Source organism: Spironucleus salmonicida, chromosome 5, assembly GCF_000497125.1.
Source record: "Spironucleus salmonicida strain ATCC 50377 chromosome 5, whole genome shotgun sequence".
Lineage (NCBI taxonomy): Eukaryota > Fornicata > Diplomonadida > Hexamitidae > Spironucleus > Spironucleus salmonicida.
This window is the reverse complement of record NC_090600.1, coordinates 459,533-474,600: the sequence shown is the minus strand read 5'-3', so window position 1 is coordinate 474,600 and position 15,068 is coordinate 459,533. Positions and strand designations below refer to the sequence as shown.

At 27.2% G+C, this 15,068-nt stretch overlaps 5 protein-coding genes and 2 non-coding genes across 7 annotated transcripts; 5 read left to right on the top strand and 2 right to left on the bottom strand. All coding sequences in view use genetic code 6, as the record gives it.

The window, feature by feature from the left end:
- Nucleotides 1-581: 581 nt before the first annotated feature.
- On the top strand, nt 582-6,869 carry SS50377_24864 (Kinase, PIKK; the record flags this gene model as incomplete). Its single annotated transcript, XM_067908703.1, has 1 exon — nt 582-6,869. The coding sequence occupies one exon, from the start codon at nt 582-584 to the stop codon at nt 6,867-6,869; it is 6,288 nt and encodes a 2,095-aa protein (XP_067763524.1).
- Nucleotides 6,870-6,920: 51 nt separating this feature from the next.
- Nucleotides 6,921-7,916, top strand: SS50377_24863 (Transmembrane domain-containing protein; the record flags this gene model as incomplete). Its single annotated transcript, XM_067908702.1, has 1 exon — nt 6,921-7,916. The coding sequence occupies one exon, from the start codon at nt 6,921-6,923 to the stop codon at nt 7,914-7,916; it is 996 nt and encodes a 331-aa protein (XP_067763523.1).
- Nucleotides 7,917-8,083: 167 nt separating this feature from the next.
- Nucleotides 8,084-8,578, top strand: SS50377_24862 (uncharacterized protein; the record flags this gene model as incomplete). Its single annotated transcript, XM_067908701.1, has 1 exon — nt 8,084-8,578. The coding sequence occupies one exon, from the start codon at nt 8,084-8,086 to the stop codon at nt 8,576-8,578; it is 495 nt and encodes a 164-aa protein (XP_067763522.1).
- A 378-nt stretch (nt 8,579-8,956) lies between these two features.
- Nucleotides 8,957-9,028, top strand: SS50377_t20087. The gene has a single exon. It is a non-coding gene; the product is annotated as a tRNA-Pro (tRNA).
- Nucleotides 9,029-10,003: 975 nt separating this feature from the next.
- On the top strand, nt 10,004-10,471 carry SS50377_24861 (Transmembrane domain-containing protein; the record flags this gene model as incomplete). Its single annotated transcript, XM_067908700.1, has 1 exon — nt 10,004-10,471. The coding sequence occupies one exon, from the start codon at nt 10,004-10,006 to the stop codon at nt 10,469-10,471; it is 468 nt and encodes a 155-aa protein (XP_067763521.1).
- A 415-nt stretch (nt 10,472-10,886) lies between these two features.
- Nucleotides 10,887-10,971, bottom strand: SS50377_t20072. The gene is given in 2 exon segments: nt 10,887-10,922; nt 10,935-10,971. It is a non-coding gene; the product is annotated as a tRNA-Tyr (tRNA).
- A 65-nt stretch (nt 10,972-11,036) lies between these two features.
- Nucleotides 11,037-14,990, bottom strand: SS50377_24860 (uncharacterized protein; the record flags this gene model as incomplete). Its single annotated transcript, XM_067908699.1, has 1 exon — nt 11,037-14,990. The coding sequence occupies one exon, from the start codon at nt 14,988-14,990 to the stop codon at nt 11,037-11,039; it is 3,954 nt and encodes a 1,317-aa protein (XP_067763520.1).
- Nucleotides 14,991-15,068: the final 78 nt, after the last annotated feature.

Genomic DNA, 15,068 nt, shown 5'->3' with positions numbered 1-15,068 from the left:
CGTTGCTTATAAATTATTACCCAGGAAATATTGATATTGTATTATTTGATAGTATTATGTTCTTGCTTTATGAGAAGGTTGATAAAATTTAATTTTTTACTATAGTTAATAAATTTTTTAAGTTTTCTGATGATATTAATATTTTTAACCATATCAATAAAATTTATGAAATATATCTTAAGCTTTTATAAAATGAATCCAGTAATTCAACTCCAGATTTGCTATAGGGTCTTAATTTTACAATTAAATATTTTGAAAAGTCGGTTATTTAAAATATTTAATTAATCGTCGAGAAGTTTATAATTAAACCAGATATCACTTAATAGCTCGTAGAAATTATTGATAATCTGCTAAAAATAACTTAAATTAACTAAACAGTTAGAAACTATTTATTTTAAAAAATATCGATATATCTAACTAATAATTTATACCAAATAAATAATAATAAAATTATCGATATCTAGCCCTTAAAATAAAGTGTTGTTCTCACATAGCCATTGTAATTTTATTTAAACTTCTTTTATTCATGTGATTTTTATTACGAAAATATATAATAATTTTTATCAGAAAATTTCTTAAATATGTGTTACCATGAAACAGATGAAGTTCGTATGATATGTTATTTAGTATTAATTAAGTCTATTAAAACTTTGGATAATGTTGTACTTACACAAAATATACTATCGCGGATTATTGATTAAATCTGTGGTGAAAAATGTAATAATAATACATAGTTATCGCTAACGATTTTAACTTAAAATGATATTATACATTTAATGCTTTATGAAAATTTTTTAGATTAAATAACCGCACTAATTTATGCGACTGATATCGAAATTTAAATTAAAACAGTTATTTTACTAAGTAAGTTATTTAAATACGATATTACTGGTCTCAAGTCTTAAGTTCTTAGAGAGCATTTCTTTTTCTGCTTAAATGGGCTCTAAAATATTAACCCTGATATAGGTAAGATTAAATTCATTTCAAGGTGTCTTAATGATGCGCATGACGTATTTCTAGTTCACCAGCCTATAATAGCTAAGATATTTAGTAAAGTTAAATTTAATTTATGGAACGAAGAAAGTATTGTACAAGTGATAACAGGTTTTAGTGGATTCTTCAAATTTCTATAAATTGATATTAGAGATTACTTAGAAGGATTTATGGAGTAACTTACATATTTAATTATGAATGATAGCGATAAGATAATTAAAGCAGTTCTTTTAGCTTTGCATGAAATAGTAAGATCATAAGCATCATCAATTTTATATTATCTTCTTGTTCCTTAACTGTTTCCCAGATTAATTTATTTTATAAAAAATAAAAAGAATAATGAGATCTATCTTGAGGCTACTAAAGCTTTGGTGATTCTAGGCCCAATAAATAGTGAAATCGATTTATCAAAAATTGAAAAGGAATGTACTAATACATTCTTATAAAATAGCCAAACCTATAACAATATGATACTGGTTAAACATATCAATTAACAAAGAAAAGTAACAGCTATTGACTCACATGGAATTGTTATTTTTGACCAAGTTAACCAAAGAATTACAGATATGAGCTCTGTATTGTATAAACAATCTGATCTTAATTTTCATCATGACAATATTACTTCAGAAATTCTAAATTGTATATTCTGGAGTATGAAATGCGAAATTTCAAACGCACGAATTAGTTCTATAGTTGCATTTAAGAATATTTTACTACATAGTTCCGAGAAATAGCTTAAGTTTGATGTCCTTAGACATGTTACAAGAATTTGTGAGTTTTTAAAATCATCTGATGATTTTTATTTCTAATTGATTGTCATTTAGAACTTAACTCATATAGTGTAATATATTTCTTATATTCTTCCTTTCATGTAATAAATAATTATAGAAGCAATATTAAAATTAATGTCCAATAAAAATCTCAAATCGAATTTGTTAAGTCTTATCGAGTAAATCACTTATATTTTAGACTCAACGACATTGGCTTATAAATAAGATATTTTTTAGTTTGTATTTTAAAATTTTGAAAAAGATTCAAGTATGGAATTGGCAAAAAGGACTTTAACTACCATATTAGTCTTAAAAAAGCAAATTGAATCAGAAATTCATTTATTAATTCCATAAATATTGAAGTCAACATAATATTTTTAAGATACTATATATGTTGAAAAGGCTTTAGATGTTGTTATGCGTATATTTTGCTATTTCAAAGCTGGGAAATAGTTTAGTAATATTATTTACTAATACTTATTAAAATTTTATAATACTGACACTAAAAATTTTTATTTTATTGCAATTTGTTGTATTTTTGATACAAAGTTGTTATACTTTTTGATATAAAAGCGTAAATTATTTGAATAGACTCCACCATACTTATAGAATTTACTATTAGCCGTTAAATTATTGGATGAAAGAGGGTTTATATTGAATAAATATTATCTCCTGGGTTGTTTTAATTCTATTAATAATCAATGCATAGAACCAATTTATTTAAATTATCCTGATATTAAGTTAGATTTTACTAATGTTGAATATTTAGCGAAATAGATTTCAGAAAATTAAACACCATTATCATTAACACTAAACTAACCATATTTGTTTGGAGCTGCATTAGTTTCTATTAAGTAAGAAAGTCTTGTATTAAAAGCTGATACAGATATTTGGAAATCTCCAAATTGTAATAATACAGAAGAATGGAACTAATGGTTTTCTATTTTTATTGCTAACCTAATAAAACAGTCTGCGAATAAATTTATAGCATCCTGTTTTAATCTAGCTAGCCTTAGTGTAATGAACTAATAGACCTTAATTAATTTCTCTATATTTGAATTACTATAAAATGAGTAGAAAAGAATAACATATTTAAGTTTGATATCAAATGTTACTAAAAAAATATTTTCAAATACAGTACCATTTAATATTTAGTTATATTTTATTAATATGATTGATTTTTTGAATAGAAATTCTGTAGATATTAGTTATTTAATGAATTATGACACCATTGCTGAATTAAGTGACAAATATTAAGCTTATAATAGAAGTTTAAGAATCAGAGAAGTATTGTATGATTAAAGTAGTGCCTAATACGTAGATATGCTTTTTAAAACATATAAACGCTTATATTTTGTTGATTCGGCAAAAAGTTTATTAAAAATTGAATAAATCAAACTAGATAAATAATTTTTACTCACATTAGGATTATTAGCGAAAAAATATATAAAATATTTTTCTAAATTACCATTTACTTCATCTTATGAAACAATAATGCAGAATATTGAAAAATATGACTTATAAGGGTTTTAAATTTAATTTTAAATAATTACAGGTAACTAAATATATCTAGAAAACATGTTTTTATAAGATACTGTTATAACTGCAAATACTGTTATTCAAACTATCTAACTATAATTTACAGAATTTTTTATCTAGTTTACTGAACTAACTTTTGATTAAAAAGATAAAATTGCAGAGTGTATCTTAGCATATATTTTAACTAAATTAAAACCACTTTTTATTTAAATTTTTAACCCAAAACCTGCATGGTTTGAAGCATCATTTGATTATAATTAAGCAATTTAATTATATACGTAATAATAACTTGTTATTGAAACATTTTTAATTTAAGAGACTCCCTAATCAATCTAACGTAATCCAAAATTAATTTAGCAACTTAAGGATTCCTATCGAGAATACTATGCTATTTCTTTAAGTAAAATTTCAGCGTAATTTAGTCTTGGCAATTATAATTAATTATTGACAGATATATAGGCTTTTAAAGATATTACGGAATCGTTATCATATTTAGAGCCTTATAAAAAACAATAATATGTAGAAAAATTTAATATTTAAATAGCAAAGTATGCAGTAGAAGCATTAATAGATTCTAATTATGACGAGGCCAGTTAATGGGTAGAAAAAATCCCAGGCAAATAAGAATCTAGCAAATTGTTATTTTAGATTATTATCAGCACTAAAACAAATAAATATACAGATGCATTAGAAAAAATAGTTTATCTTAAACATATATTAGCTAAATAAATACAAACTAGTATCTAAGAAAATTATGATCGTGCATATGAGTAATTAATCGACTTTTAGTAGGTTATTGAATTATAGGAAGCGAACAGTTTTTTGGTAGCTTAGAAATAATCATTAGAAAAAGTTACAGATGAAACCTCACGTATAATAATAGAAAAGGAAAACAACAAAAGAATTAAGCATTTATAACTACTGTGGAGTAGAAGATTAGCTAACATTAGATAGGACATAGAGTTTTGGATCTCACTTGTTAGAATTAGAAAATTGATTATACCTGTGCATTAAGATTATTCAGCTTATGTTAGTTTTGCAAATTAAGCTCTCAAATCAGGAAGAATTTATTTAGCAAGAAATCTGATTGAGTCTTTATTCAACAAAAAACCATAAAATTTGTTTAGAATGTATCACAATAATAATAAATAATATAGTATTAATTCAGATAATTTAGATATACTTATCCCACCATTAGAAATATAATCTTCAGAAGTTATATATTGTTATTCAAAACTCTTATTTAAAGACTATAAAATCGAAAATAAGGTAGCTGGATTTGTTCATCTTACACGATTGGCATTATAATTAAAAGAAGGAGATATATTAATAGAAAAAGTACATTTTAAGATTGTTGAAATGCTCAAAACTTTAGAATAATAGTAAACCCATCTTAAAGACGATGATATTCATGATTCTTTGGTAAATAATATATACCGTATTTATAATTCTTAAAATTCAAACTCAATAACTTCAGAATAAACAGATTCCGATGTGTATTCTTCTACTTTGTCTTAATTATCTGATAGTTCTCGAACTTTTACAGATAAATCTTCCTTAATTAAAATCCTTGTAAGGAATTAAACTAAATAATGTTTTAAAATAACTAGTGATATGTCATCCAATGAAGAAATATTATAAATTTTAGAGACTGGAGCAGCGGTAGCTTAAAATTGTGATTTATTAGCATTTAGAGCTGCAGAGGTTTCATTTTAATTATTCAATTAAGAACCATTAGATTTATCTATTTCTTCAATTTCTTTATCATCAACTAATGTCATCTCTAAAACAAGTAATTAAAAATATTTAGAAAAAGCAATTTAATATTTATTTTAAGCTGTAAAGAATGATAATTTACGAATTTAAGCTGGATTATAGATAATAAATATTATATCTTAGTATTAACTTTGTGATGAAATTGAGTAACTAGTACTTACAAGTATGTAAGAAACAGAAATAGAAAATTGGCTACCAATTCTTCCATAATTGACATTATATGCTACCAAGTATGATTTCAAATACAATCAATAATTGTAACAAATTATTTTAAGTCTAGGAATTAAGTTCCCGTAGGAAACATTAACACTACTTTATTGTAATGCTAATATTGATAACATAATAATATAAAACTAACTTGTCTAAATAATTGATATTATTATACGTAACTCATAAGATATTGCTATACCTTTACTTCAAACTTTATAAGAACTCAATAAAGTATCGTAATCAACATTTGAAAAAACATATGATAAATGCTAAACTTTTATTACATTACTAAATACCAATTTAATATCTGAATTTTTCGATCAATTTACTATTCTGATTTAGGAGTATAACTTAAATAGTTAAATACCATTAGAAGTCAGTTTTAATTAACTAATATACCCTAAATTAATTAAAGTATGGGACTTTTTCAAATAATCTATACTGAACCTAAACCCATCTATAAAAGATGATTTAATATCTCACTTTATAGATATATCATCTGAGCTTCAAGAGTAAATTTAATAATAAAATTTACCTCTTAATTCTATTTCTCCATTTTTATCCCAACTTAAATAGCCTAATTTCATGTTATTTGGATCTAATACAATTAAAGTTGAAAGATTTTTACCATAATTGTTAATTATACCATCAAAATAGTGCCCTAGGAAGCTAGGTATATAAGCCACTGATGGAGAGGTCTATTGTTATTTACTAAAAGGAAAAGAAGATCTACGATAAGATGAACGTGTTATGCAGTTTTTAATGTTTATTAATAGTATTTTTTAGACTGAAAGGATCGCATTTTCAACTGATATTACCGTACATTTTTATCCAGTTATTCCTCTTTCATCGCAATCTGGATTGATATTCTGGGTTCCAAAAACTTGCTCATTACTTGATATCATTTAGAAATAAAGAAAATCGTAAAATGTAAGTGAATCTACTGAAATGAATTAAATTATGTTTAGGGCAGATAATTATAGTATATTGTCATTATCGTAACGAGTCGATGCAATGCTCTTTTCTTAGCTTTCATGTCCTTCTACTGATTTACGCAAAGAATTATTTGCAATATCTTGTAGTAGTGAAAATTTTATCGAACGTAGAAGTCCATTTATTGCAACATTAGCTGCTATGAGTGCAATCGGGCATGTAATTGGATTAGGTGATCGTCATCCTGGAAATATATTATTATATAATATGAGCTCAAGAGTATTACATATAGACTATGGCGACTGTTTCGAAGCTGCATAAAAAAGAGAAAAATTTCCAGAAAAAGTTCCATTCAGATTAACGAGAATACTCGAAAAAGCTCTGGATGCATGCGGAACATAAGGTTATTTTAAAACGGTATTATCAAAATGTCTACATGTAATGAAGCATAATTAATCATACATTTTAACAATATTTAGAGACTTTATTGAATAGGAATAACTTGAAGGTATGTCAAAGAAGATGAATGGATATGAATTATGGGGAAATTACACTGATGATGATCAGCATGCTGTAAAACTTATTACTGTTGCAGAGAACTTAGAAAATCTATGCCAGAGTTATGCGGGGTGGGCTCCATAATGGTGAAATTTTATATTATTATATATAAAACATTATATTATATTTTACAATAATTAAATGTCCTCAGAGCATAATAATTAAACACCAGATCCACAAGATTAAGAAAACTCGCATGAATCCACAGTATCGTTATCTACATCTAAATCACAGTCAACTCACCAAGAAAATTCGTAAAACCAGCAATAACCTACAAAGCAAAAATAAACTAAACGACAGAAACCAAAATCCATCAAAAAATCATAAAAATAACCTTTCACTGGGTACGATTCACCACCTTTGTTGTGTATTTTACTTTTAGGATTCACCACTTTCATGTTGTCTATAGGATTTTTAATTACTGCGTTTTCAGACCCAAAATTTAATTCATTGGTATAATACAATTTACGGAACATTATATTCAAAATTTTTAAATTTGGAAATGAAGTAGCGGACATGAATTTTAATGCATTAAACGTCTAAACACAACTCGTTTAAACCAATCCTGATGGCACACAAGTTATGACAAATATTGGGTCCCCACCAATGCTAATTAACGATTTTTGGAAACTGGGGGATTTTTAAATACCTTTTAAAGTGGCTGCTGGAACTGAATTCTAAGTAGAAGTATCATACGGCAATAATATTCCGCAAATTAAGTCGATTTTTAAGTTAAAAACTGTAGGAGAATTTGTACAGAAACCGTTTTAAATTGCATTTCTGGCTACCCCTGATAGCAGAGGACGCTATTTGAGCCCTTCTCCATTCGAATTTTCGTCGAATTTCATAGGAATTTCTCCCATCGAAGTGGTAATTTATTCCCAAAAAGCCCCGTAAACTGCTCTGCTCGAATTCGGTGTCACTGGAATTTCGATAAGAATATGGTGGTTTTTAGGTCTCTTTATCGGAGGTTTTGGCTTATTTTTACTAGTTTTCGTTTTTATTCTTTTTGCGCTAAGTCTCTAGGCATAAAGTAACGCAGGACGAATGTAGACTCGTGGCAGTCTTATATATCGTGCATATTAATTTAGTGGTGATTTTGAAGTAAACAGATATCCGCCATTATAATACCAGTGACATTTTATAAGCTAATTAGTGTATAATAATTATAGTTTTGTTTAATAACTCATGATTATTTATTTTGGAATTATTGATGTTAGTATCCGCAATTAGGTTTTAACGAAAGTTTTTATAATGAGAAATTGAGTATATTATATAGTCAAATAAGATCAATGAAATTAATAATGAAGCGAACAGGCACCACCTTTAATGCTTCCACACTACCACCATTGCCTATACACAGTAGGCAATAACCAGAAATTATATCCGAAGACTATATATAACAGGCAATGAATATAAATAAGAAAAAGAAACTAATTTAGGAGTAAATATAATGCAAAATCTCACTTATAGAAGTTTGCAAGCAGTATTTTTGTCGAGTTGACGATACATATAAGTCAGATTGGGTAGAACTTTACCGTCTTAAAGCTCTTGTGATGCGAAAATAGCTTACTTAACAGTAAATTATTAATTATGTAACTACAGAATTTAATACTTTTAAACATTAGGAGTTACTAATAAAAAGTGACACGAATGACGACCGGATCATAGCGCTGTCGGCGCGGAAGTACGAGATTCTCTCGGTACGGGTCCTGGACGAGCAGCAGCAGAAGCTGTCGGCGCGGATAAAAAAGAGCAAGACGAGCGCCCAGCTATTCTCTTCTAAAAAGTGGCATTGAGTGAGTAAACACTGAGATAACCCCTAGATGGTATTGGGCCGCCGCAGGAAGCTGCTCTCCGCAACCGGAATGGATCCGGAGAGAACACGCTGGACGAAACAGCGGTGTTCCAGCAATTTGGATAACCTGATCACTCACTCCTCAGCACCCTGTTCACAGTCGGTGGCACACTTAGTCTCCCGCTAGGACAGCAGCTTGAGTGTGCGGCCGAAACCCACGAAAAGTCGTATCAGACCGCCCACTATGAATATCAGCAGCGCAGAGAAAAGACAAATCGAAACGATGTCGATGGTGTGCATTGTGGAAGGGCTACTAATTAGGAGGAGGGTAAGCAAAACAAATAATGTAAATTCTGCTGTACTTTTTATCGTTTAGTATGGGAAATTGGTCTAGTGGTATGATTCCTCTTTAGGGTAGAGGAGGTCCCGGGTTCCATTCCCGGATTTCCCCAATATTTTTTGTGCCTGGTTTGCACTAAACGAGTATTAGCATGATCCGAAGTGTACACTTAGGACCCTAAGGCTTATTTTTAAAAAATTAAGAAAGTCATGATAGATATTCCTGCTAGTAGTTAATTTTATGCTTTGTTATATTCTATTATAGGGGAAACAAATATTCTCATTCTTAATTTTCTTCTTTATCTCTGACATTTTATGCTATTTATTTTTATTTTACATACGCTTTATCTTTTTACGACATAACCTACAATGTTTCAACTTAAGTTGGCATTTACTGCATAATGTATATAAACTGACATCAGAAGTATTCATATTAGTTTTTTTGCCTTAGAAATATGTTCCTATTATATAGGGAAAGTGTCATGAATTTATGAGTACTTTTATATAGGTAAATTATATATAAGACTAACCATTAATTTACCCAAGTATTATCTCAGACATATGTTAAATTCTATTATAATTTTACAAGAGTAAAAAACTGGTCACAAGACAAAGATGCAAAAGATAGAAAAATAAATTAGTGGACCAAAAACTTACCTTGTGATTCCATTAAATGATTAAAAATATTTGTCACACTACTCAACCCCTCTGATATTTTGTTAAGAGGTATTTATTATCTCAGGTCATAGCTCAGAGTAATAATTTTCATCAGCATCTTAATGAATAGGAGAACATTACTTGGTATGGCAAACATGTACAACTTTGGTCTTTTAATTCTGTGATTCAAAAATGGTGATAATTTACTCATCTATATTAGAACAATTTTGAGTAATCTTATAACTATGTAAACTTTTATCCATTGGATCTTATAGTTACAATTACTCTTCTTTTATGTAATATGCAAATTATACTGATTCAAATGAAGTGAAATAGTTATGTACAGTTCATATTTTGAATTAATCCTTAATAGAGTTTAGGAATGTGTTGAATATATCTTATAACTAATTATTCAACGATTTTTTGTAAAATGGCACTATATGACAATATCCTGTAAATAAATCACCACAAAGTCTAAACAGTAAAGCTCGTCGGCAATATTTAGATGATATGTATCTTTTATGTTTATATACTGTCTTATACCCACTTCTTGATCATAAATTCATGTTCTCACCTTTCTCCACAAATATTGTTGAACTCTATTTACGAAGCTTTAAACGGAGTCATTATATGCCGTATATATGCCTGTTTTTATCTGTGTTTTCACGCTTCTAACTGTTCATTTTAATGTTCTCTAGAAGTATTTTCATCCTCAATTAATTCTTATATCTATTATTATGCATTCTCATTCTAGTATATCTCATTTTATGATATAAGATTTAATCTTAGTTCTTCTTTAGGCAGCTTCTCAACCGTAAACTTATTAAAGAATTTTAAGCAAGATAATGCTCACAAGAATAAATCCCTGGATAGTAATTATTTTAGACCCGAATGCTGATATCCTGTATCTTTAATAATATAATCATCTAATCTAGGTCTGGGTGATATCTTCATAATAATAATTTAAATAATAAACTATTTGACCTCATCTATCGTAACTCTTTGATCAAAGTATTAAAAAAAGTATTTCATAGGGTTATTAGTTGATTTTAAAACTGAGGACTATAAGTATTCAATAAAAAATTAAAACTGAGTTTTGAATGGATTCCAAAATTTGGTCCATTTTCAGAATTTGGATGGGTAAATAAATACAAATTAAATTAAAAAATAATCATCTAATATCAAAATCAAGTAAACTGAAATGATAGAATGACTATTTTATAATCTTGTAGCAATTTTTTATTGTCCGACAAAAAATTCAAAACATGCTTGGGCACTTAAATTTATAGGAATATAATACCAAATAAAATTGTTCCCCACTACCGGAATTGAACCAGTGACCGTTCGGTAACTACAGAGCTCTACAGCCAAACGCTCTGCCAACTGAGCTAAGTGGGGATAGTATTATAGTAGAATGATAGACATCCTGATATATTAAAACCCGTGCCGCACTCGATGGCAAATCATTCACTCCAGCACCATGCAGCGAGCGCCCGCTCTCTCCCAGCATCGCTCAGCCCACCCATATATCTCCCAATCTGGCCTTTGCAACTTTCAAGACGCGATTGCGCTAATTTTGCGCGATAAAACTCCCCTAGCACCTGCCCCATGGGTGCACAAATTTGGCTCAGCCTCATGTCACGACAGAGTAACATACCTGTATCTAGTACATTACATGCGGCTTCCAAGGTGGCAGGGAGCCTTTTCTCCTACATCAGGGCCCTGGTGGACAGGGGATATAGCTGCTGCTAATTTTTAAAATCCTCCTTAGTCAAGCACATTCCGAGTAGGTTGAACAAAATAATGCCAAATTTTCGATAGTTTGATCTGGGTGCTCTCTTTTATTCTAGTGGAAGCTACCTTATGCATGCCAGCACACAGCATGTAAACTCCGGGTTTTAGATAATTTCCAGCAAGGTACTGTTTAGTGAAACTGCATGATACAGCCTTTCAAAGTTAGGATACTACGTGAACGGCTGATGGGACCGTAAAAGCGCCTTCAACGAAACATTGGCCGAAACGTGAAGTGGCGTTTTCTGAGCATGCCTTCCAGATCTTAATACCTTACTTTACGACAGACTACTGTTAAGCTAGGATGCTGCCAGTTATGACTTTTAAAGTCGGTCTTTGTCATGATGTGCATTAACAACTTTCCGCAGTAGCAATTGTAACTTAATAACCTTGTTTTACTTATTGTCAATATACTGCCTAAACATAATTTTTAAAAAATCTCTATGTTAAATTTACTTAAATTTAATTTATATTGTTATAATAGAATCTTCAGCTTATAAAATACATCTATTTAATTTATGTTTAAGACTTTAATTTCTTTAAATTTTCATATAATTTTAAAATACGGCTACCAGATTTTTACTGATTCCAATAGTCTTGTCTATTTATTCTTGTTAAATCTTTGCTAATTAAATGAGGTTTTTATGAAGTAATATTTGTTAAAATGAATTTTACAATATTTTTACAGATTAAGTTAGTTAGTTATTTCTAAATTTACACTAAATTGCTAGCGCTGACAGCCTTTATTTCTCTAATAAAGTTTAAACATTACTATAGTATAACTGTGCTAATGATAATATTTATTTGTTTTATTGATGTTTCTTTATTGCCATTTTTAACTTAAACACTGCCATAGTTTATAACTAATATAGTGCAGCTTTTTTAATAATATTATCTAACATTTATCTATATCTAATTTTTTTTTAAATATGTATAACTTGACCAGTAAACTAATTATATGATTAGTTTAATATATTTTTGAGTTTTAACTACAAAATTAATCTTTTATGCTCTCTTATCTATTTTTGTAGGTTATATGTTTATTGATATAATAGGAGCTTAGCTAAATAGTGCTGTCCAGCCCTTTAAACTATGATATTTTCAAGTCTAGCCTTTTTAAGATATTATTTAATAATATTTGATGTAGAAATTCTTTAATATTATATTTTAGCTAAATCTAGAATTTAATTGCTATATTTCTAGTACCTAATATAAGATTATACTTATATTGTATATTATATAAATTATTTATAACTGTCTTATATCATATTTCTAAGTTAGTCTTTCCTTCTTTACTACAATATTTATTTTATCAAAAATTACAATTTCTAAGCATCTAAACTTAATTATACAACTATATTATGATGTTTCTAAGCTTTAATTATTATATTTTCATTTAATTGATGCAATTTCAATGCAGATTTTATCATATTTATCTTCTTACAATATAAGATCATAGATTCTTACACTTGTATCTAAAACTTAATAATACATCTGGTTCTGAAAATTTATCTCAAACTCTATTGTAAATTTAGGGCAGCATCAAACACCTATAGTTTCTGTATATAATATTATTATGATAATTACAAAATTTTAGCTATAATAATTCTCTCATGGGCAAATTTTTAAATAATTTTTATTTTTTAAAATTCTATAAAATACTATTTTGCTTTGGATATAATCTTATTATCATAAATTTTATTTCTAATAGATTACTAAATCAATAAACTTGAGGTAAATAATCTTTTCTAATATAAATTTTAAATTTAATCTTGATAAATAATTGATAATTTCATTATTTTTATTGGGACACAAGCATTTTAAATTTTTTTAATACTTGCTTATATCTTTTGATACTAAGAAATGCATAACTACATTTTAAAGAATGATTAAATAAAAGTTGATGATTTAAAATAAAGATTTTATCTCAAAAGATATGCAGATATGTTTTTAAGTGTTATTTAGAGTCTAAAACATTTTTATATTCTATTAATGGCAGATTTTCTAATTTGAGAATATTTAATTGCTAAAATATATCTAGATTGTTTCTAAATGTTCAATATGTTCAATTTGAATTAATCTAAAAGACTTATTCTTTAATAACTCTGATTCTCTCTAAATTTCCTCTATATTAATAATATTTGATCATATTTCATGAAAAATTATGATAAAAACAGTAAGTGTTATTAATAATTAGAAACTTTCAACTATGTTTGATGATCTAATGGATGAATTTTTTGGCAATTCAATAAAGTAGATGATTATTGAAGTGTCCGTACTAATAATATTGCATAAAGTCTAAATGATGTATAATTATTGAGGGATTAAAATAGTTACTCTGGGAAAAATAAAGGTGATTATGGATCAATGTTAAAATCTTTGAATATTTTTGATAAATCTTTTGTCAGACTTTTAAGGACAGCTTATCCTAAAGCTATATTAGTATGGCGTGTTTTTGTCATAATTTTTGAGAATCTATCTTTAAAAAAATCACAATTTTACAAATTCGACTCATAATTTATACTTATTTCTGAATATATATCTATAATCTCCTGAAAAGGTATGTTTAATGCAGTCATTGATATACAATTATTCTAATGAAATAGTAACTTTATTATTAAAGGATAAAATAACCCATCTTAAAGTTAATAAAGAATATTTGTTTTATTCAAAATAAGTCCAACCTAAGAGAAGATAATTTTTAAATATTGCTCTTCCGATTCATACTCTTATGTGCTAAACGATTTAAGGACTGTATTTTATCGAATTATGTCATTTTTAATCGATAAAAAATTAGTTTTATAACAAATTTTTGTTAATATTTGTTAAATTTCTGATAATTAAAATATCTGAGAAAATTATTACTTTTCAATTAATTTGTATTTTGCTTTTTTATTGATTTAATCAGCAATGCATGGAAATTCCATAATATTTTACATGTCTTTATTTCTCTCGATTATAAACTATTAACTTATAGGAGCACTTATAAATCCAACTTCTTTTAAAAGATCAGATGTTGAATAATTCAATAATACTTAAATTCCATCAATCATTTATGATATTTTATCTGCGGCATCTAATGCGATTAATGAAAATGTACTTAATTTAAAAATCTTATAGTTAGAAAGAAGTTTTTCATTTTCTAAGTTTTTAATTAGTTGCGAAAAATTACCTTATTCATATGATAGGGTTGATTTGGTAATATATTTTAAAATAATAGGGTCTAGTTATTTTAAAATTTTTATAGCTACATTCCTATCATTTTCAACTGCCTCTTTTTCAATAAATTTGATAATTTTATCATTATTCAATGATACTTTTAGTTTTAATGACTATAATTATATGGCAAAAGATGAACTATTAATATATTCTGACCTTTTAAGCATCGCATTAAAAAGTGGATAAAAATTCTATATTTACTCATATTCTTTATTAAGCAAAGTACTAAATATATAAACAGACGGAAACTAATTGAAAATTGAAATTTTTCTTTCTTATGTTTACTATGATATATACAACATACCATCTTTTACTACAGGCTAAAAGTTTCTTTTAATTAAAATTGGAAAAGTCGATGATCCATTATATTTTATTGGACACTATGGCGTAACCAATATAGGATTCATTTGTTAAATTTTATAGAATATGTAATTTCTATTATATATTAATTATACTATAAATTACTACTTTTCTATTTTTAATTT